This window comes from Corvus moneduloides, chromosome 5 (assembly GCF_009650955.1).
Source record: "Corvus moneduloides isolate bCorMon1 chromosome 5, bCorMon1.pri, whole genome shotgun sequence".
Taxonomy (NCBI): domain Eukaryota; kingdom Metazoa; phylum Chordata; class Aves; order Passeriformes; family Corvidae; genus Corvus; species Corvus moneduloides.
This window is the reverse complement of record NC_045480.1, coordinates 32,965,082-32,985,999: the sequence shown is the minus strand read 5'-3', so window position 1 is coordinate 32,985,999 and position 20,918 is coordinate 32,965,082. Positions and strand designations below refer to the sequence as shown.

At 43.8% G+C, this 20,918-nt stretch overlaps 1 protein-coding gene across 1 annotated transcript; it reads right to left on the bottom strand.

Annotated features, from left to right (window-relative positions):
- Nucleotides 1-174: 174 nt before the first annotated feature.
- Nucleotides 175-18,164, bottom strand: LOC116444731. Its single transcript, XM_032110404.1, has 3 exons — nt 18,053-18,164; nt 17,190-17,805; nt 175-303 (listed from the first exon to the last, which is right to left on the bottom strand). Exons 1-3 carry the CDS (start codon nt 18,162-18,164, stop codon nt 267-269), a joined length of 765 nt encoding a protein of 254 aa, XP_031966295.1. The 3' UTR covers nt 175-266.
- Nucleotides 18,165-20,918: the final 2,754 nt, after the last annotated feature.

The window sequence follows — 20,918 nt, the reverse complement described above, 5'->3', positions numbered from 1 at the left end:
TTATTGACATAAGAGTCCAAAGTCTTGAACCTGAGGCAGAAAATTTTAAAAACATTAACTTATCTTAGGCACCCTTTTGAAAGTGCCAACTGGCACTAGATGCAGATTAAAGCAAGGCATTAAATGCCTGTTAAGCAGCCTGGAACCCATCATTTCCACATTTAAGTACTTGCATTTAGGCTGCTGCTTCTCCTTGCCCCCACTGCACCGGGCTCAGCTCCTTCCTCTCTCTTTTGCTCTTCACATCTGTGTTCTCTGCATCATTCTTAACTTCTCTGCTCCACTATTCTTGTCACCTTTGATCTTAAAAATAGAAGAGAAAAAGAAAAATTTGAAAGCACACAGCAATGGCACAAATGTAAATGGGTTTGTTCTCGCTTCCTATGGGAGTACAGGCATGGGACAGACTAACAATTAGGCAGTACCGAGCCCACACCCAGCACAAGAGGAAGAAAAACTTTCGAAGTTTCCTCTCATTGCTCTGAGGACATGTATTTCCTGAAACTAATAAGGAATTAAAACCTGAATGTAACAATAAGGTTCTTTGATGTGTTCAGGGAATTTACCAGCAGCCATGCTCACACTAATCTCTTAGCAAACGTACTGGTATTTTGTTTACTACTGTGGGGAGCTGGTCACTTGTGCTTCAGCTGCAGCCTGTGCTGTAACTACAAATATCTAAAATAGCTCAGAAAATGGTTGCAACCGCTCAGCTCCCTTCAGGCTCTCTTCAGATAGGAAAAACCAGCCAGCCCCAGGAACTCAACAGTGGACAAGGCCTTGTGCATATCCCCTCTCTGTGTAAGAGGCAAGATGTTTTCTGGGCTAGGGTGATGCAGGTACAGTTTTCTCAGCCCCCAGGTTGGTGGCAAACAGCTGGCTGTGCTGCTGCATCCCCCTCCCATTGGCAGCAACAATCCTCATCCAGGTTGTAGAATGTGTACAGATCTCTACCATCTTCCCCTACTACAGTTTGAGTCAAAGCTGAAAGATCCAAGTGGCAATGTACTAAAAACATGAATAAATTTTTATTTGTCTGACAAGGAAGAAATAATTATCTGCAACAGATGCATTTCTTTGTAAGGTATTTTTAAGTATGCATGCACTTCGGGACAGTTCCTGGAAACACGGTGCATCAGATTCAACATTCAATATGAGTGTTCCCATTTAGCAGTCAGACTCATCTTCTGGATAATGAGCCCCTAAGACAAATTTCAAGCCCATCTGAATGAACAAATTAGACAGAAGGCAGAAAAGTCATCTTGAAAGCAGCAGCAACGAATCCCACTTGGGACAGGCAACATGGAAGAAACAGAAGCTGCCTTTGTGCAAAAGCAATACACTTCAGGAAATGAGAAAGCTCCTGACAGTCGCTACTGCAAGGAAGCCAGTCTTGCCCAAAACGGCAGAGTTGAGCCAGCCTGTCTGTTCCCCCCCACATCCCTGGGGGCTTCCCTAGCTGCTCCCCTGCAGATGCTGAAGAGAGGTGCTCATCTTTTTGGCACCCTGGGATTCCTCTGGGATTAGCAACTGCAGCCATCAACACACACCTTCACATCCATCACCCACACTAAGACAAATTAATCCAAGGTAATCAAGAGAGAAGTTTGGCTTGTGAGAAGGGAGGAGTGACTCCCAAGACCTGTTCATCTGAAAATAAATTCAAACCCAGCTAAAAATAATCCTACAAGGATGTTCAGCTGGAGGGAACAGTGAGTTCTGGAGTTACGTCCTTCACAGAGGGACAAGTACAGCCATGCTTCTGCTCATCAAAACACAACCCCCACCCCATGCTCCTCTAAGAGCACATGCTGATGAAAATAAAGCTGGATGTCTTCAGAAGACATTCGCAGACCTGTTTGCCTCAGGACAGCACTGACCACAATGGTGTTAAAATGTAGCACGGTTTTTGGCAGTTGCATATCAACAACATCCTTTTGATGAAAATACCAACTCAACTCTACTGAGTAATTGCCTGTGGGAAATAAAGGTGCCATATCTCCATCCAGAGCTGTCAAATGCATGATTTATTTGTACAGAAAGAAACATCAGCTTCTGCAGTGCCTTTAAAGTAGCTCCTGTCTGTCCATAAATGGCATTACTGGGTGCACTTGAAGCCTTATTCCACTGGCTCCAGGTGGGAGAACCTAGAGTCCATCCATCAGTGAGTACAGACTCAATCACCTGACATTAAGAATTATTGCAGTTTGTAAAGACCTTTGAAATGCTCCGAAATAGGCAGCAAAATCATGTAAAGTTTCAGGGGTCATTGCCTAACACCATGCCAGCTTCACCATCCAACAGAATGTATCAAATATGAAACAAACCTGCAAAGTCAGAAACTAAGGTGAGCCCTACAAAACAGCAGGCATGTCAAGTTTCTTGCCAGCCTCTCTCCAGTGTTTACCCAGATGAAAGAAAAAAAGCAGAAACAGTCGATCTTTTTATGGAAAACAAAACATCAACATTTGTAATGTGGAGCAGGCTTTAAAATTAATGCACTTATGCACCTACCTCCCACTCCTGGTCAGCCTTAATGTTGCACTTCCCCTGCACATTCACACCTAGAAGAAGCTACATGCAGCCAGTGGTATTTTCTGTACTGGGGGCAAGTGCATGTATAATAGTATTTTCAGAGCTGTCAAGGCATCCAGTTCTCACTGGCTTCACCACTACCATGATCTCCTGAGCTGTGGGTACCCATTCGCTGGCCTAAGCAAACCTCTCCAGAAGCCTGGTTACTTTTGCCTGAACCTTCACACTCTGGTTAACCAGGAGGAAAATGGCTTAATGACTGCCTTGGGTCACTTGACACCATCTTCCTCCACCCTGCAGAGACCATGGGTGGAGGTAGCCAGGGAGAGGAGCAGAGCCAGATGGGGCTGCAGAGGGAAGGAGCAGCAGCAGCTCCACCAGTGGCAAAGAAGCACCTCGTACTCCATCATTCCATCACCCTTCAGTCCCATCCCAGTTTTGCTGCATGCTAGCACTACTCTTTGCATAGGCAGCTTTCTGAATAAGTCCAGGAACTTAGCAGGCTCACAAGCAACACCTCTTTCTGTGGGGTCTCTTTTATCTGTTTGAACCTGGACCATGGCTCCCATCCTGCTCAAAGGCACACATGACAGCACAAACAAGAGAGGAAGGCACTCTGGCATAGGAGTGGGAAGGAGCAGGTGGGAAGGACAGGGAGAAACCCCTTAATCCAAAACTGTTCCTGTGCTTTTAGACAACAGCTTTAAATCTGGATGCTACTGACCCCCAGAATCTCTTTGCAGAGAGCACAGGAAAACACTTAATACTCCCAGAGACCCAGTGTTGGAGTCTTTCTGGCATTATGTTGAAAATAATTCCTGTTTGTGTTTTCTTCTGGTTTATCACTGTCTCATGGAGGACGAAAGGAAGAATAATCACCAGGAAACACAGTCAACTCCAGATGGAACCTTGGAAAGCATTTTCCTGCCCTATCTGAAAAGAGAAGCTCATTTAGACATTGTAAGTAGGACTACCTGCTAGGGTATCACCTTATGATTCTTAGTAAGACATTCTTAATAAGACAGCCAGTCTTCAAGAACCAGTATTTTTAACCATGCCTCCTACAAATATATTAACACTGGTAGCTCCATAAATGTAATTTTCCTTTTCTTGCTCTTTTTACCACCCGTCTCAGTATCAGAGGGTGCCACAGTCAGGGGCATTTTCTGTTTTGGGGGTGGGAGCTTAAATATACCAATTGACATTAAGTCATCAAAAAAAATTATTCCCAAGCCAGCAGCAAGTGGGCAAGACATCAGCCCCAATCACTGGCATTTGCATGGAGGGGGAGGCCACTGGGAGCCTGTGAAGACCCTTTCCCATACAAGAAGCATGGCCCATGCATGGGCTGCCACCACAGTTTATGGAGGGATTATTTTGATCTTCTTTGAAGCTTTAATTACTGCACTATTTGTGCTAGTTCTGTGGTCAGTTCAGCCTATTTTTTGCAACTAGAAACTTCAAGAACATGGTAAAGGCTATTCCCCAACAAGGTATAAACTGGTTGCAATCTGCATATACACATATTTTCACTCCATAATGTTTGATAAAGAGCTTGTAGTCCTCCCTGCTCTCCACTAGAACATTCTAGTAAGTCTGACTTTTTTTTTCCTTGACAGAGATAACACTCCTGCCATACAGAAAGTGTAACCTTTGAGAATGAAGAGCTCTTCACTAGAATTACAGCAGTTGTAGACAGAAAGTGAAAGCAATGGCATGGCAGGCATTACATCTGAGCAGTACACGATGTTCTCTTTCCTTCAGTTTCACTCTGGCAGCATCTGGATAACTGAAAAGGTTATCCCAAAAACAGAAGCTACTCTATGCCTGTGGGTACTTTCTTAAAAGTATATTTCTGTGGAACAAAACAAAAAAAAAAAAAAAAAAAAAAAGCCAGAAAAGCAGTTCTTCTTTCCCTATCACAAAGTACCTGGTTTAAAGATTTGTCAGTATATGGAAATATTATTAATGGTTGTGAAAATTTAAGGTGGGATAAGATCTTGGAGGCACATTTGTGACATAGGTCACAGCCTTTGCTCAAAGCTGTGGAAAAACATCTGTTCCTCAGAGGACATGTACAGAATATTTCATGGTATCGATTTATCTTTTCTCTGCAAATACAGAACCAGCAATTATTTTTTTTTTTTTGGTGAAGTTATCTTTACTTGTGCTTTGCTGATAAACTTTTAAACTATTCCCTTTGTTTGCTAAGGCTGATGGAATTAAGAAAAGCATCAATCATCCCATGTGACCAAAGAGATATGCTGAAACGAGACCATACGCTAATTTTAGGATTCAGAGAACTGGGTTCTGTATTTGTGTCTGCGCCAAGACTGTTCCAGCATACAAGGAAACATGATCTTTTTTAAAAGAACAGTACTTGGAGCAAAATTCTGCTCTTTGGTCACAGACTGAACTCTTCCTTCATACAGGATTTTGCTTATATGACCACCTTTTTCAGCTATTCTGCTGTGAATACTACTTGCAAAGATTTAACCATTTGTACTCTGAGCAAAGCCCTGCTCCAAAGTCAAGTTCATCAGAGGTATAGAGCCTTCTCCCAGATAAGAAAACCTGGTAGACTCAGCTGCTCAGAATTACTTCAGAAATCTGAGATTGATGCTGAAAGAGCAATAGAAATGCGCTTTACTCAGCTGCTTTGACTGTGGACACCTGAAATCCCCCTCCCCACAGTCTGTGAGGAGACAAAACCTCTGCCTGGTACATTTTCCATCTGCCATGAGGTGGAGGAGAATCTTACCACAGGTGCTGCAGAACATGCCTTCTTTCTGATAATCCCAAATTATGCAAATATCCATATCTTTTTTTGGAACCAACAGCAAAACACTTCATTAAAGAGTAGTAAATGAGGAAAAGTGGGCATTGCCATTCTTAGAGGTACAGGGGTTACGGGTTAAAAATGAAATCCTTGCTTAGAAAACAGATTTGAAGCAAGAAAACCCATAAAAACCAGACTTTCTGGATTCATAGCTAGTTAGAAAGCAAAACCTACCCTCTTTGGTCTTTTAAACTGCATGTAATAGTGCCTCTTTTTCCTTACCATTATTCTGTCAGTGATGCCCTGTTGAACAGGGAGGGATGGGGGAAACATCACTGGCAGGTTTGCTTCTCACTAAGCACCTCTTGCCATGAGCTTCCTTAAAGTATTCACCATGGTCAATTGCTCCTGTGTTGTCTGTAACTCTTGATCCACATTGTAGCAATGGCAGTATTTTTCTTGCTCTTTCCTAATGTTTTGTTGACTGCAGAAAAGACTATGTCCTTCCTGCCCATCACCAAGAAAGAGTTCACTGCAGCCAGGAAAGGTGGTACCTTATTTTCTCCGGTGCCTGCAGGAAGGAGGCAACTTCATCAACACAGGCCAGAAAGCCAAGAATTGGACAACAGGCAGGGTGGGAGAGCACAGGTCCTGGTCAGACTGGTGTAAGACATGCCCTGGCCATTAAGAAGAACCTGTGCTGGCAACCACTGGGCAATACTTCACTTGTTTCCCTAGTTTCCCAAACAAAATGTGGCAGAACCACAACCAGGCTATGGCTGCTAAGAGGAAAGCTTTGTGGGGTGGTGAAAAACCTGGGAAACCAGGCTTCTGCATGACAGATTCATGCTAGCAACAGCTACGCAACTTTCCAAGGCTCTGCAATGCAGTGTCCAGGTTGTGTCCACCTCACTGCAAGGCAGATGGAGGAGGAGGGAAGTATTGAGCATGCACTCCTCTCCTGCTGCTGTTCCCAAGAAAGATACACAAAGTAGAATGAAGAAAAGCCCTTTTATCCTTAAGGTACAAACAGAGGGCAAAAAACAACCAACCTGACTTTCCCTGAAAACAGAACAACAACCAAATAAAACAAAGGCAAAAATAACTCAAACGTATTGAAATCAGCATTACAGACTGCATGTTAAACATGCTCACGAAAATGTACAGTGAGAACTCATACTGTATATAGAGTCTGTTTCATCAGCTCTACAGCATTTCTGTTCCACCCAAAGGGTGTTAATGTGCCCTGGCTGGGATTCAGATGTTACACATCAAAACAGACTCTTTGGTTTCCATGCAGAGCTTATTTTCCCTCAGCAGCAAAGACAGGAGTTGCTATTTTGCAGTGATCTCAGGCCTCATTAAAGTTAACCCTTGGATTTGTAGACTAGAAGTTCACTGAAGAAAAGCCATCTCATTTTAATACAATAAACCCAGAAGGTTGCTCTTTTTTTGCTTCTGGACTTAGCCATAATGAAGCAAGGCTTCAGCCTCTCAATACCCACAATGAAATTTCCTTGCACTGGCTCCTGTGTTGAACACTATCATCACACTTGAAGAACACGATGTCTGTGGCTGAGCACGTTCACTTCTCTGGCATTGCAGCAACCTACATCAGCTGGGAATTTGGGCCAGGCTTTTAACAGATTGCTAAAGATCATCTCTGAAGTATCCTTACCACGACGATCATTTGCACACACATTGATGTCTGCAAGTGTTGACAATACAAAATTATTGCATCAGTTTCAGCTTTAAAAGAATACTTTGTTTCCTGGGGGTTTCTTTCATTTGTTTCTCAGGTCTTACAGGGAGTGAAGATGGGAAACACCAGATACTGGTGGCATCAGGATGAAAACACATCTGTACAAGAGACACTCTACAGCATGCAACTGCAGAAGACTTCCCTTGTCACCTCCTCCTAGAGTCTCAAAACCAGAGATAAAATGATTATTAATAATCAATCCAATACCTGATTTGTTTTCGTCTTAAGGTTTGTGTTACATCTCATGACTGATTTGTCCTCAGTATCTGGGATTTTAAATATTTTTCTCTCAAATGCTGCCTAGAAGAGAGGTGGTGACTTTCCTGTATTTCACTCAGATAAGTTTGGGAGGGGCTTGTTTACAACAAGAGATTTGCTGGCATGGCTGTCAGGGAGTAATTAATTCCTTGCATTGAGGAGCAGTTATCCTCAAAATAATCAATTTTATTCTGGATTAAGCGCTTCCATGTGAATCCACTCCTGAATACCCGCACGTAATTGCTGCTGCTGCTTAGCTGTGTCAGTTGGAATCCATGGAAGACAAACTTTGCGTGTTCTTTAAAGCTGCCAGGAAAGCTCAGCATTTGACACCTGATACATAAAGAATTTTCCAGCCCGCTGAAAACGAGAAGGCTATTAAAGCTCAAACCATTATAAAGAATCACTTCACTGATGCAACTCAAGGGCATGGTTCTGTTAGACCACTGCATTCTCATGATCTCTAGGTTTACAGGAGACATCCCTAAAACTTTTAAGAGCACTTTTACTACATGGATCCCTCTGAAAGCAGTGGAAAATTATGCATGCGCATACCTGCAAGATCAGGATCTTAAACTGTGAGAGTACCTTTTAAAGCCTGGGCAGCCTTTATCTCAGTGTCCTGCTTAACATTCCTTTGCCTAAGTACAGGATGAGTGCTTTATAGGGTGCTATACATCAGAAAAGAGCCATTGTAAAAGAAAAGTGCTTAATCTCATTGTTGCCTCACTGATGGCTTGTGAGGCTCACACAGGACTGCAAGAAGACAAAGACATTTTAGAAGCACTCAAGGGATACAGAAAAAAATTATTCCAGATAGCAAACACTGAGAAATGTGTTCAAGGAAGAGTTTCACGTTCACCGGCCATGACCTGCACCTGATGTAATCCACCTTGCTTGGATTTGGCTTGTTTCTCACAGCTACCTTTGTTTGTATAACACACTGTTCTGCAACACACAGCAAGAACTATTTGTACACTACACTAAAGTGCGATTTAATATTTGCTTAAAGCTTTCATTTTATTGTCTGGGCAAGGGCAGTTTCTACCACTGAAGTTAATAGCTAACCCACAACTACACCTTTGCTACCCAAACTTCTAATCGCTAGCACAGCACCCAGATCCGGCAGCAAAAGACATAAACTACCTCTGCCTAACCTCACTGAGAGAAGCAGACCCAGCCCTTTCAGCAAAGCAATTTCTCCTTTACTTCTAAGAAAAGGTAGTCATGAAAAGTATACACAAGTTTGGATTTGTAAAAAACCCTCTCATGCTTACTTAGACACTTTCTTTACAGACAGATCATGGCAGGCACAGACTTGGGGGCTGGGATCCTCTGAATCACCCACACTGTGGGCTGGAAACTTGTCTGTCACATGAACTATTTACAGTTACAAAAACAGCACCATGAAAGAAGCAGATGTGTGGAGCACAAATAATAAATTGAATTAGTTATTAGAGAGATATTGCTTGACACTGGAGAATTTAAGAGAGAAATGTCTTTCTCTTGTACACACATTTGAAGGGCTTGCACCTAGGGTGTACTAAGTATAAAATGCTTGTACTTATGCTGGTTGAAATTATTCGATCTATGCTCCTTTTTCTAAAAATGCTACTCTTTCCTCTGCCACAGGACATACAAGATATGAATACTTAATAGGATGGGTTGCAAAATGTGCTTTTAATTTAAAGTTTTTGTGTTGACCACAGACCAACAGCAATTAGACAGCCTAACTTTGTGATCTGCAGCAGCTGTTTCTATCTCGGAAGTTTCCTAAAATACTACTGACCTAGAGTGAGACAACTCAACTCATCTTCATTTCTCATTTAAGCTGCATAAATATTATTAAACTAAAAAAAGCTAGACTTCTTTGGCTTCCCTCATCAATCTCAAATCTCCAGAATTGTTTTGGCATCCAGAGAATTTAGTTTTTATATGCCTGAATGCAATGTGTTCAAGTGTGTGAGAATTAGACCTCTGGAATTAAAGTCTTTCATTTCACCCCAGTACAGCTTTAGCAGAGCAGAGATTGTCCAAGCTTCTCATCAACACCCAATTTTTTTCGATACAGGCCTGGAGCGTGCATCTCTAAATAGGCGAAGGACATTCATTTGAGATTACACAGCCATCCAGTGTTTGGCCATCTTTTGACTAATTCATCACATAGTTCTCAAGGTCACAAAGTACATTCTAGCTGCTGACTGATCTGTGGAAATTGAGTGAAACCATTCACAGTCACTTCGTGCCATCAGCAAAGCTGATACCGGATTACATCTTTGGTTACTGTTGATCTGCCCCAGATGTAAGTGGATGACTCCAAAGGTGGGATGCAAAAAAAAAGCCCACCATGTATTTTATACCCAATCCTATTAGCAACTCGAATCTCAACATGACTAAAGCTCAAGTGCTCTGGCCAGCTGAATGACTGACTCCCTTTCATCCTCCTGGATGTCATCACTTCCACTGTACTTTGTGTACGTGTTTGCCACAGCATTTCAAAACGGCACTTCCGTGACTGAAAAAGATGCCACTTCCCCTACTGCAGGGCCATTGCCCAAACCTCTGGCTGTGAAAAGTGGTACCCGGATAAACCAGGAGTGCAGCCCCTACCCTCTGTTGTGTAGTTTGCTAAGGGAGTGCTGCCATGCAGCAGTCAAATTTAGATGACAGATTAAATAAATGGTAAAACTGAATTAATTTTTCAAGTTCAGTTCTCATGCTTCTTTCCTCTGTGTTTATTCTTTCATTTTTGCCAACTGGGAAATGAAAACCAATGGAGTTGGTTTCACTTTTGTTTATATTTGGTTTCAATTTTATCCCCAAGTTTTGCTTTCATCTTTTTCATGTAACACTGCTGGGATTTCAAATGCTGCAGGCAAGCTTTCAGTAATTTAAAAACATTACTCTCCTATCCTGCCTGTTTTCCTACTGCAGAATTATTTTTATTTTATATAAACTTTTTAAGATGCTGTCACAATTTTGGAAAGTGTTTTGGGGTGGGGCTGTTTAGTTTTGATTTTACAGATTTATATGCCTCATCCAATTAAATTCAATACTTCAGTATTTTCCACTTGAGTCATGCTTCAGTTGCATATAAAGCCATTTACAGGATTCAACAAAACACCTTAAAAGAGCAGCCAGTACATCAAATGCACAAAAGCCCACATCATGCACTAAATGTGTTATAAATATATGCATGAAATGCACATAAAGAGCTAAATTTATTGCTACCTTAATTTATTAAACAACAAAGGCATTATCTTGCTTAGATAAAGCTGTAAGAGGCTTGACTGGAATGGTGTCAAGCAATATTCAATATCAAGAGAAATAGTACAGTACAGGCTTTGTCTTCTGTGCACTTACCAGGCCCTTCAAGTCACATATACCCCTCCATACATATCAGAAAGCAGAACTTAACCACAGGTCACACTTTTCAAAACCAAATGCGTAAGCAACCCTTCCTTCTTTTGTGCTGTAATAATGTTAAGTATCTAAGTCTTTAAAAAGTACTTAAAATAATTTTACAGCAAAAGGGAAATGGTTAGACAACATCCACTGTCACGTGCAGTTCAAGACAAAGGACAAATTTAAACAGTTTTGACGCACCTTAACGCCATTCCTAACACCAGAAATATGTTGGGAGCTACAAACCAAGCCTGTCAAGGTTAGCTGAAAAACCAACAAACAGCAACCTGTCCTATTTTTTAAGAGACAGGAATATGAAAGTTATTACTTCCAACCTTATCTTGAAAGATAGCAACCTACATAGAAACAATAGAATGTTAAAATAACTTAAGAGTTAAAATTTAAATTCTGCACCTGGGGTGAAACAACATGCCACATGCAGGCAGATTTGCTCCTGGATGGGTGTCCAAGCTGCAACAAGATAAAATGTTTGCCTTGTCCTAAAGACTACTGTACTTGATTTAATGCAATCTGCTCCCAAGCAAACAAGGGGATCAGAAGATTTCCAGCATACAGGAAGCTGGGGTTGCAATTTATTACGAATTAAGAAACCAAACATTACTGTACTGCTTACCACTTCTTTCTTTCTTCTCTAGGTTATTCAAAAAACCAGATATTTTACATGAGCTTCCAAGAAATTGAAAACATATCCAGCACTAACCATAAGAGCAAGTTTTAAAACCTTTTCACAGTTTATCAATAAGAAGTATGCGCTGTACAATGTATTATTTATGCTATACACAAAGTATCTTAATTTTATGTATTTATATACATGTAGATACATAGATATGTATATCTGCATATATATATTTACATACATATAGACTGACATTAAACTCTAAACTGTTAACATGGATTCCTTTCCACTAACTGTTAATTGTTGGTTTCAGTTCTTATTAGTGGCTATTTTAATCTTAACACAAGAGTTTACACATAGTCAATACAAGGAAGAACCTTCATACAGTTCCAATAAAACTTCTGAAAAAAACCCAAACCAAACCAAAACCAAAAAACCCCAAGAGGAAATTATTTAATTACACCAAATGATTTTTTGCATAATGTTATTCATACATGAGGAATATGCAACTTAACAAATCTGTTCCTCTCATTTACTGTACCCAGAATCTTTTCAGCTTACTTATTTGTTGTTTTGTTTTGCACTTGAGATCTCAAAGGACGAAACAGAAAATGTCTTGCACTAATCACAGTTTGTAGTAGCACAAGCTACAATAAAACTTCTGTAAACACTGTCTTATGGTTTATGCCCTCAATATCCCAATAATTGTAGGCCTTTGAAGAATCAAGTTTCAAAAGAGCAATCTTTACAAATGAGACACAGAGATAAGCAAGAGTAACACGTGATTAGTTTTGTATCTTTACCTAGAAATGGACTATGACGTTCAATATATGATGCACAAAATACAAGCTGAGGTTCTAATCCTGCAAATGTCAGAGGAATTTTGCAGGGGTACTGTTCCAATGCAATGCTAAATGCATACAGGATACACTTAACCTGACTTAACCTGGTGTAGGGTTAACGAGGGCTAGGGTAGTAAGCCCAAATTAAACAGGATCATCATAGACTTTTTTTTTTCCCCTGGAAGTTTGATAAAATCTTATGCTACAAGTTTCACATAGCAAAGGGCAATATGTGGCCTTGCCTCTCTCTGTTATCTGCAAATGCACTATAGTTCATGCTTCTCAGTGCAAGTTTCTATTAGCAGTTTTCAGCAACAATACTTGATCAGCATCTGCAGTAATTCTCTGTCAGCAGTCAGTGCCCAGAATTTGATACTGAACTGTCCTGACTGCTAAGTTGCACAGCAAGTTTCTCTCCCACAGACTGCCTAATCACTCATGAACCTGAGTAAACTCCCGACATACATGCAGTGACTGTGAGCACCCCAATTCACGTATTGCAGGACAAACACCTGTTGTTTTGAAGTGGCCTCCCAATTGTTTTATTTGGGTCTCATTTATCTTACCTTTTCACTTTCCTCATGACACTAGTGATTTTAAAGAATATCCCCATGGCCCCTTCAGTCACTTCTTTTCCAAGCTACTTACTCTTTCACAAAAGCTCCTTCATACCCTTGATGATCTTTGACATCCTCCTCTGTAGCTCAGCAACTTCCACTACTTCCTGAATCAGGAGAGGGGACCAACATGGATTTGTAGAGGCACGATGGTGTTTTCTATTTCTTTTTTTAACTCCTTCCTAATAATTTCTAACCTGTCCTGTCCTTTATTAGCCACATCTTGGCAGAGAGCTTATTTTTTCATTTGATTATATATGTTGTATGATTTTTTCCTGAGTAGAAAGTCAGTTCACACTTCATTTTGTGGACAGGAAATAAGAATTGCAAATCCTTCCACGTGCATTACACTGAAATTGGTCTCTACTGAACTTCATCTGCAAATTTACATCCAGACTTTCAAAACAAGATTCTTCAGACTTTGTGGTTCAGCCTTTGGGATTTTCATGCTCCAAATGAGTTAATACAACCAGCAAACTTGTCACATCCCCACCTATCCCTTCCTCCATCCCTTGAACGGCATAGACCCTGGGAAGACTTGGGGTGAGGGGTACAACCTCCTTTCATTGAGCAAACTGGCCATGACTGCACAGCCCAAAGCAAACTGATCCCACCTTGAAACAGGCCCTGCTTTAGTAAGGACTGTATCAACCAGACAACAGCTCAGCAATACCTTCAGAGAACGCTAGAAGTCATGACAGGCAACGCCCTGGCAACAAAAGTCAGGCCTAGTCTTTGTCACTGTTTCACATTTATACCCATGTTCACTAGTCCCATTCACCAATCCCTGGCAAACAACCAATCAGCCGAAAATGCCCGTCCTTGAGTTCTCAGTCCCCACAGAAACCCTGGAAAACTGACAGCTCATTTGTTACATTCTGTTTCTAGAGCACCAGGGCAGGCCTACTCAGGGAGTTACACACGAGGCAACATATCAGCAACTTTCCATTTAGCTTGTTTCAAAACTCTGCAACAAGTATCACCTCCTGCCTTATACGTCATCCTTCTCAATGGTTTGTTCTCATACCCTCTCTCACAGCCACTTTGCTTTGGGAAAATTTCCCCGACATGTTCACTCCTTAAAAAAATAGAAAGCCTCTTGCAAGAGAATCTCCTTAAACTCTTTCTCGATGAAGCAAGGCTCAGAGAATTTGTTTCACTCTTCCGCTGACTTTATCTTCCTTGGGCACTCCTCCTATGCATGGATAACTTATCAGCAGGCTTCCTGGGTTTGATGCAATTCAGAGTATTTTCTAACTGTTTCCATGCCTTTAGCAGCATGACTCTTTAGCCTACCTTATTGTGCTTGACACAGATTTTATGTTCTTTTCCACCTTTCACGTTTGAAGAAAAAACATTTGAAAGACGTCTTTTCACCTGTACTGAGCTGCTTTACTTTGCTTGTTGGCCTGCTCAACTTTTTTGGTATTTTTGACAGATGACTGTCATGGTTTAGTTTAGTTTGAAGAATTACATCCCACTTGCAACTATTTTACACTTTTGGCTACATCTCACCATTTGATTAATTTCTTTCCTCGCTATATGAAGACCTACTTTGGAAGACTAAACACTGCCACAACAGCTCTTGCCTTTGCTGCTCCTAAAACATAAATTGAATTTAAGTACATTATGATCCCTGTCACGTCAGAGCTGGCTGGGATTTTGAATGCAAAATTCTGAACAAAATTCTTGCTGGCCAGTACCTTGTCCAGAGTTGTTACCCCCAGAGAATCTGTACAAGCTACACCCAGAAAGTAGGGTTTTTTGGCACCTGGGCAAATTTCATATTGGACCATGATATAATCTACATGGGGGCAAGTGAGGCCTCCCATTAATGATAGTATTTCCTACTCTTGGAGCTTCTCTACACTCCCTTAATATATGACAGTTATTATCAACATCTAGGTTATATAGCCCTAATCTCTCTACTCTTCCTATACAGGCCTAGAACATCAAGCCATGGGACTCTGTGTTACTTCCCCAAACAGTTATTTCCTCTTTAACAAAAAGTTTCCCACATCATGCACGTGCAAGCTACTCTGTCCTCTCTATGCATCCACAAAGTTTTTGATATTCCAAGTATTCTATCATGGAGATGTTTTAACACCATGGAGCTGGTGCACCACTTCAAGAGAGAATGTGTCATGGCAAACTTTACATTCTTCATCCACCAGCTTTTTCCCACTGTTTGATTTTTAAACATATATTAATATATATACAGTATATATAAGTACATGTTTTTATTGAAGGCATACATAGCCTGGCTGCAAATTTATTTACATAAAGCCTATTCTTCTAATGTAGACTCTATTTATTCCAAAAATACTTTATTTTCTCTTGAATCTTAGCACCCTTTTTACTTCATCATTTTTTCAACTCTGTATTAAAACTGCCTCTAACTCCACTCGGTCCCAGACATCAAAGACCTTTGCTCAGTGGAGAATGGGGCCTTTGACACCCCTTCCTAACAGCCTGCATGTTACTTCTCATACCTCTTGGCTACCCATTTCCACACAGCGTGGTGTGTGGTGAACAGCTCTTCTCTAGAGACTGACTTGACATCTCCTAAAATCTGTCACTTCTGTCATCAGCAAGTAACTGGGTGGCAGTGCTAATATATGTGCCAAACAATAATAATGACTGACTGCTCTACCTGCCATCTGCCAACCAGGGACCCCAACCTGAGAGAGATAACACAGGGCTCAGCAGGCTGACACCCTGCTGTGCCTCTACCTCACTGAAGAGCTGCAGTGTGGCACATGACCACAATGAAGTGATACCGTGTCTAAGGAGTTGGAGCTCCTACCACCATGGCTTACCAGCAAAAAGAAAGAGGCACATGAACTAATTTCCTCGTGGCATGCTACCAACAGGGGTCAAAGAAGGACACTGATGCATCAGAAGTGGCTGGTGACAACGAAAGACTGCGACTGAGACTGAAACCATCTGCCTCACAAATCAGTCCTGCTGCTTTTGTGTGACTGTGTCTATTAGGGTGAATTTAAATGTTGCTGCTCCACTCAACTCTCTTTTTATGGTACTAACACATGCATTCTGCAAAGGTTGTTAAGACTTAAATAAAATAACTGTAAACTTAAACATGTCGTATTTCATCTCCAGAAACTGAGATCATCATTTACAACTGCTTGTACCTTCAAGAGAATGCTGTCTGCAAGACCTTAGCACGGTAAGGTGGGCTATAAATTACAACTGTACACTAACCGGAAGGAAAGTTCTGTACTCCGGAACTCCTTTATCTGAGCTCTGTGTCTAAATAAGTAAAGCTAAGACACAGACTCTCCTGTTTAAGAGCTCACACTAATCAAAACGTGAGTTAAAGACCTAAGTACCTCTGGGACCCTGGACCGAAGGATCCTACCCTTCAGGTACTTGCAACTTTAATCCCAGACATCGCAAGGCGCTTGGAACTTGGCCCTGCGTACTGCACACAAAGAAAATCCTGGTTCCTAACTTCCCTCTGGGGTTAGAGATGCAGCGCTTGGCCCTCCGCTCGCTGGCGTGGGGCAGGACAGCGCCTGCAAAGGCGGCCGCGCCGCGGGGCCCGCGCCAGAGGCTGTTCCTGCAGGGAACCGAGCGGCCGCGCCACTTCCTCCTTCCGCCGCTCCCGCGGAACCCGCCCGCCGCGGCCTGACCGCCCCCAGCCCCGCTCCATCTCCTCGCTCCGCACTGCCGCTGCCGTGCCCTCACGAGGCTGGGATCCCGGGATGCCCCCGGCCCCCGCTCCCTCCCTGGCCCGGAGGGTTGCGGTGCTGGGGCCGGGGGGCGGCGGCGGCCCCGCCCCGCCGCTTGTGTAACGGGCCCTCCGCGAGGCGGGGCGGGGGGGCAGGGCCACGCCCCTTCCCGGCCCCCGCGCGGGCAGCGCCCCCCCCGCGGCGCAGCGACCCCCGCCCGCGGCCCCTCCGCCCGCGCCGCCGCCGCTCCCCTTCCCCTGTCGGAGCCACCGGCAGCCGCCAGCCCCGCAACAAGTGCGGGGCCCCCCGGCCCGGCCCGGCCCGGGCCGCGCCGCGGCCCTCCCGATCCAACGCCCCCGCCTTTGTCTGTGCGTCCGAGCTCCCTCCCCAGCCGGGATGCGGCGGGTACCCCCCGTCCGCTCCATCTTCGCCGCGCCCGCGTCTTCCCTTCCCCCCCGCCCCGTCTCAAATGTAGCAGCGGAATCGGGCTCGGCCCCGGACCCTGCAGCCCGACCTTTTGTTTTTAAAACCGATGCGCATCTGCCCGGGAGCCCCCGGTGCCCCGCACACGGAAACGGCGGCAATGCGGTAAAAAAAATTAAATTAAAATTAAACAAGAAGAAAAGAATAAATAGAAAAAATAGAAAACAATTCAAAATTACCTTGCCGGCCCGTTTTCGCGGCCCTTATATAATTCCTCAAGGTTACCGCCGTTGCCAGGGGACACGAAATAGAAATGAAAACAGGCGCTGAATAATCGCGGGAGCAAAACTAAAAGTTCAGTGCCTCCGCCCGGGCGGAGAGAGGGCCAGATCGAAAGCAAAACAAGGAGAGGAAGCGGCGAGGCCGCCGGCGCTTGGAAATCCCCCCGCCTCTCCGCCGGGCCGGGCCGGCCGCGCAGGCGGCGGGGGCAGGGCTGCGGCGGCAGGCGCGGAAGCGCTGCGCCCGTCACCGCAGCGCCGGGGCACGGCACAGCACGGCGCAGCGCAGCGCCGGGGCACAACACGGCACAGCACAGCACCGCCGCGCCGGGGCACGGCACAACACGGCACAGCACAGCACAGCGCCGGGGCACGGCACAGCGCGGGGCTCCGCCACTGCCCCCCCGCCGACACCGGCTCCCGCTGATCCCCGGCCTCCCGCACCACTCGCTGGTCCCGCAAGGGCTGTACCGAGAGCTGGAGCCAGCCCGAGGGAGCGAGAAGCTAGGGAAATCTGTTCTGGGACGCACAAACCCAGGGCTCAAAGCAGGTTTTGCCGAGGACCAGAGAGGAACCCCTGCCGCTCAGCTCGACCAGCAGCGACTGAATCGCTCCCTGCGTCTCTAGCCCCTCTTGCTGAGGTGGGAGTCTTGGTTTCGCTCTGGTACACGCGCATGCTAGGGCTGTCACTGCCTTTGGAAAAGGACAATGTCGTAGTTCCACAACGAGGACAATTACAGATCAGATCGCTTTGAACCCAGCGAGGCTCAAGCAGCTGGCATACTTCAAGAGAGAGCTCTTGGATTTCAATAGATTTTACAAACTGCTGTTAGTTATGGAATCAATGTAGAGACCAAAGCTTTCGACAGGATTTTGATAATCCCGATTGAAACTACAGTAAATAAAATTGACTGAGGAGAGTTTGTAATGCGCCATTCCTAGCCTTAGCCATAAATGATAAAGGAAAACAGCACTTGGAGGCTGGAGGAGATATGAAATGTAGTAATTTCAAAAGACTGTATATGGAGACAGACAGGTGTATGCCTCTCTCACATGCACACGTATCTATACATGTGCTGTATGCAGGTACATACATGCATTCAGGCAGGCAAGCGGTGCAGCTCCCTGTGTGGCTGCATGATGTACAGCTGTCAGTGGTGGGAGAAGTGCCGGGACACAGGGGGTGTGCAGGGAGTGGCACAGGGGAGTGGTTAAGGAGCTGTGTGCTCTCCAGCTGTACAGCAAATGGAGAGGGAGGTGTTCCCCAGGTGCTGTGTGCTCTGAGGATCCTCTGTGGCAGCATCCCTGGACATGCAGAGGACACGGAGCTAGCAATGGGATAGGAAGTCCACCCTTGTGGGTGACGAGATCTCCTGTTTTGAAAAGATGTTCCTTGCACTGAGAACATCATCACAAAATGATTTTGGTTGGCAGAGACCCATGGATGTCAGCAATCTACCACCTCCCAAAAAACCACTGCAGCCTAGGAGGTGGCTGTGGTCCACATGTGCACCAGTGAAGTAGGAAAGGTAAAGGAAGAGGTTTGGGAAGCAAGACATAGGGTGGCAGGTAAGACACTAAAATCAAGCATCTCCTTCTAAACTTCTCAAGAAACATTCCCAGCAGTAAGGAGAGGTCCACACTAATGTGGAGGGGCACAGGTTCCCAGAGCAGCTGCACAAGAGAAGCAAGGAAGGTCCTACTCACATGGCTGATACTCCCAGATACTTCCAGAAGAGACTGATTTCCATGAAGTCACAGTGGAATGAGAATGAGGAACATGGGACACCTGGCTTCAAATTGGCATGCTGACTGAATAGATGTGCAGGGAAAGGAAATAATCAGCAAGACATGGTAGTGACAGGCCACAGATTGTGTAGGAGGGTCAGATTAGGCTGTGGCTATAGGAAAAGGGGCTATGAACTCCATGACAAAGGAAGCAGCAAAATCAGCAAACTCCAGCAACTAAAGCCAAATTTTTATAGACTTAAGGTCTAACTGGGATAACAGTAGGGTGGTAATAACCTCTGACCAGGTTGGAGACATTTCATATGGCCAGGTTTGATTAGAGAGCAGTAAACTGATTGAAAGTGAGAAATTACTAGCCAACTTGTTCCCACTGAGAAATAAGATCTAACAGTTGTAATACCTCATGGAAGAATTGGTTCAGCACTCAGAAACTGTCCCAGAGCTGGTGGAAGATGGCAGGATAAAACACAAAGAACAGAATGGGGAGGGCTGCAACATGCCTCCCCGAGATTGCTCTGGCCCATGTGTAACAGAAATGGCAAAGATCCACAGAAGCGCAACAAACATAAACAAAAATATGGAGCCACACTTATGTTAGAGTGATTCAAGGATTTAAGGGACCAAAATTATATAGGATGGACAAGTGATAAACAACAGAAAACAGTCAGACCAGAGAGAATACACAATCATGAGTAGAGAGGAGAAGGGGTGGATTATTTGCTTTCTTTTCTAATATAAGAACTAGAGAGCATCGAGTGAAACTAGCAGGTGGCCAACTTAAAGCAAACAGAAGAAGGCGCATCTTTGTGCAGCAGGTAATTAAACAGTAGGACATCCTCCTTTGAGGTGCCAATAGTTCAGAGGGGGTCCCAAAAAAGCACCTGTACACTTTCACAGAAGAAAAAACCCCATGAGGTCTATTAAATGTAAAGGCACCCACTCTGCCTCAAGCACCCCCAAAGCCGCAAATTTCTAGAGGCTAGAAGCTCTTTGGCATCCTTTAAAAAGCCCTGACTAGAAATGCCTGCAAAAGGTACAGGGCAACATGTACAGGTACTCCAACACTTCTCTCTGAGAAAAGAGTAGAGCCACTCAGGCTGGCTTTTGCAATACTCAGAAGCAGTTATTTTTTCTAGTGTGTGCTTTTAATTTATTTGCAGGATGAGCCACCTGTGATAAATACTGCAGTTTATGGATCAGTAAATATTGTGTAGAAAAAATTTAATAATTTAGCCTCTCACTCAGAGGGTATTCTTCACAAACTGGCACTGCCATGAATTACATCAGTTGGTTTCGGTTTAAGAAAACAGTCGGCTTCCCTGAGAAACACTAGCCAAGCCATTGGGCAGAATTTGCAGCTTGTTCCTGCCATTTCTTTCTACCACCTTCACATGATCTCAGTAGAGCACATTCGAGGATCTTAATGCATTCTGTGCATTGACAAAGGCCTTTCCCTCCACGTCTCCTAGCACCATAAAATCAGAAGTCATACCAGATATTTAATCTTCTGTTGTGATTCCTTTTTTTAATGCTGAAAGGTAATGGGAATGGGCAGCTTTTGTTCTCTAAACTTAACTTTCAGTAGTGACTCATTCCATCCAAAGAGAGACTTTACCTCTTGTGACTTTGCTCTTTCAGTAAGACCTGACAGTTTTAAAATCAGAAAATTTAATCCAGAAGCATCACGTATCCACAGCTTTTCTTCTGCTGAACTGCCAAAGTTTGCAACTTACTCTTTAATTACCTTCCTTAAGAATCCAGCTACTGGCATCAGTTGTTTCCATTAGCATCCTGCCTTTCCTTTACAAATGAGTCACTTTTCTGGCCTGCAGTTCATTTCTGTGAGAAAAAACCTTCAAACTGGGAATCCTTTAAGTTACAGAAGGTAAATAAATATGCCAACCATCTTTTTTTTTTCTTTTTTTTTTTAAAGTTTAATAA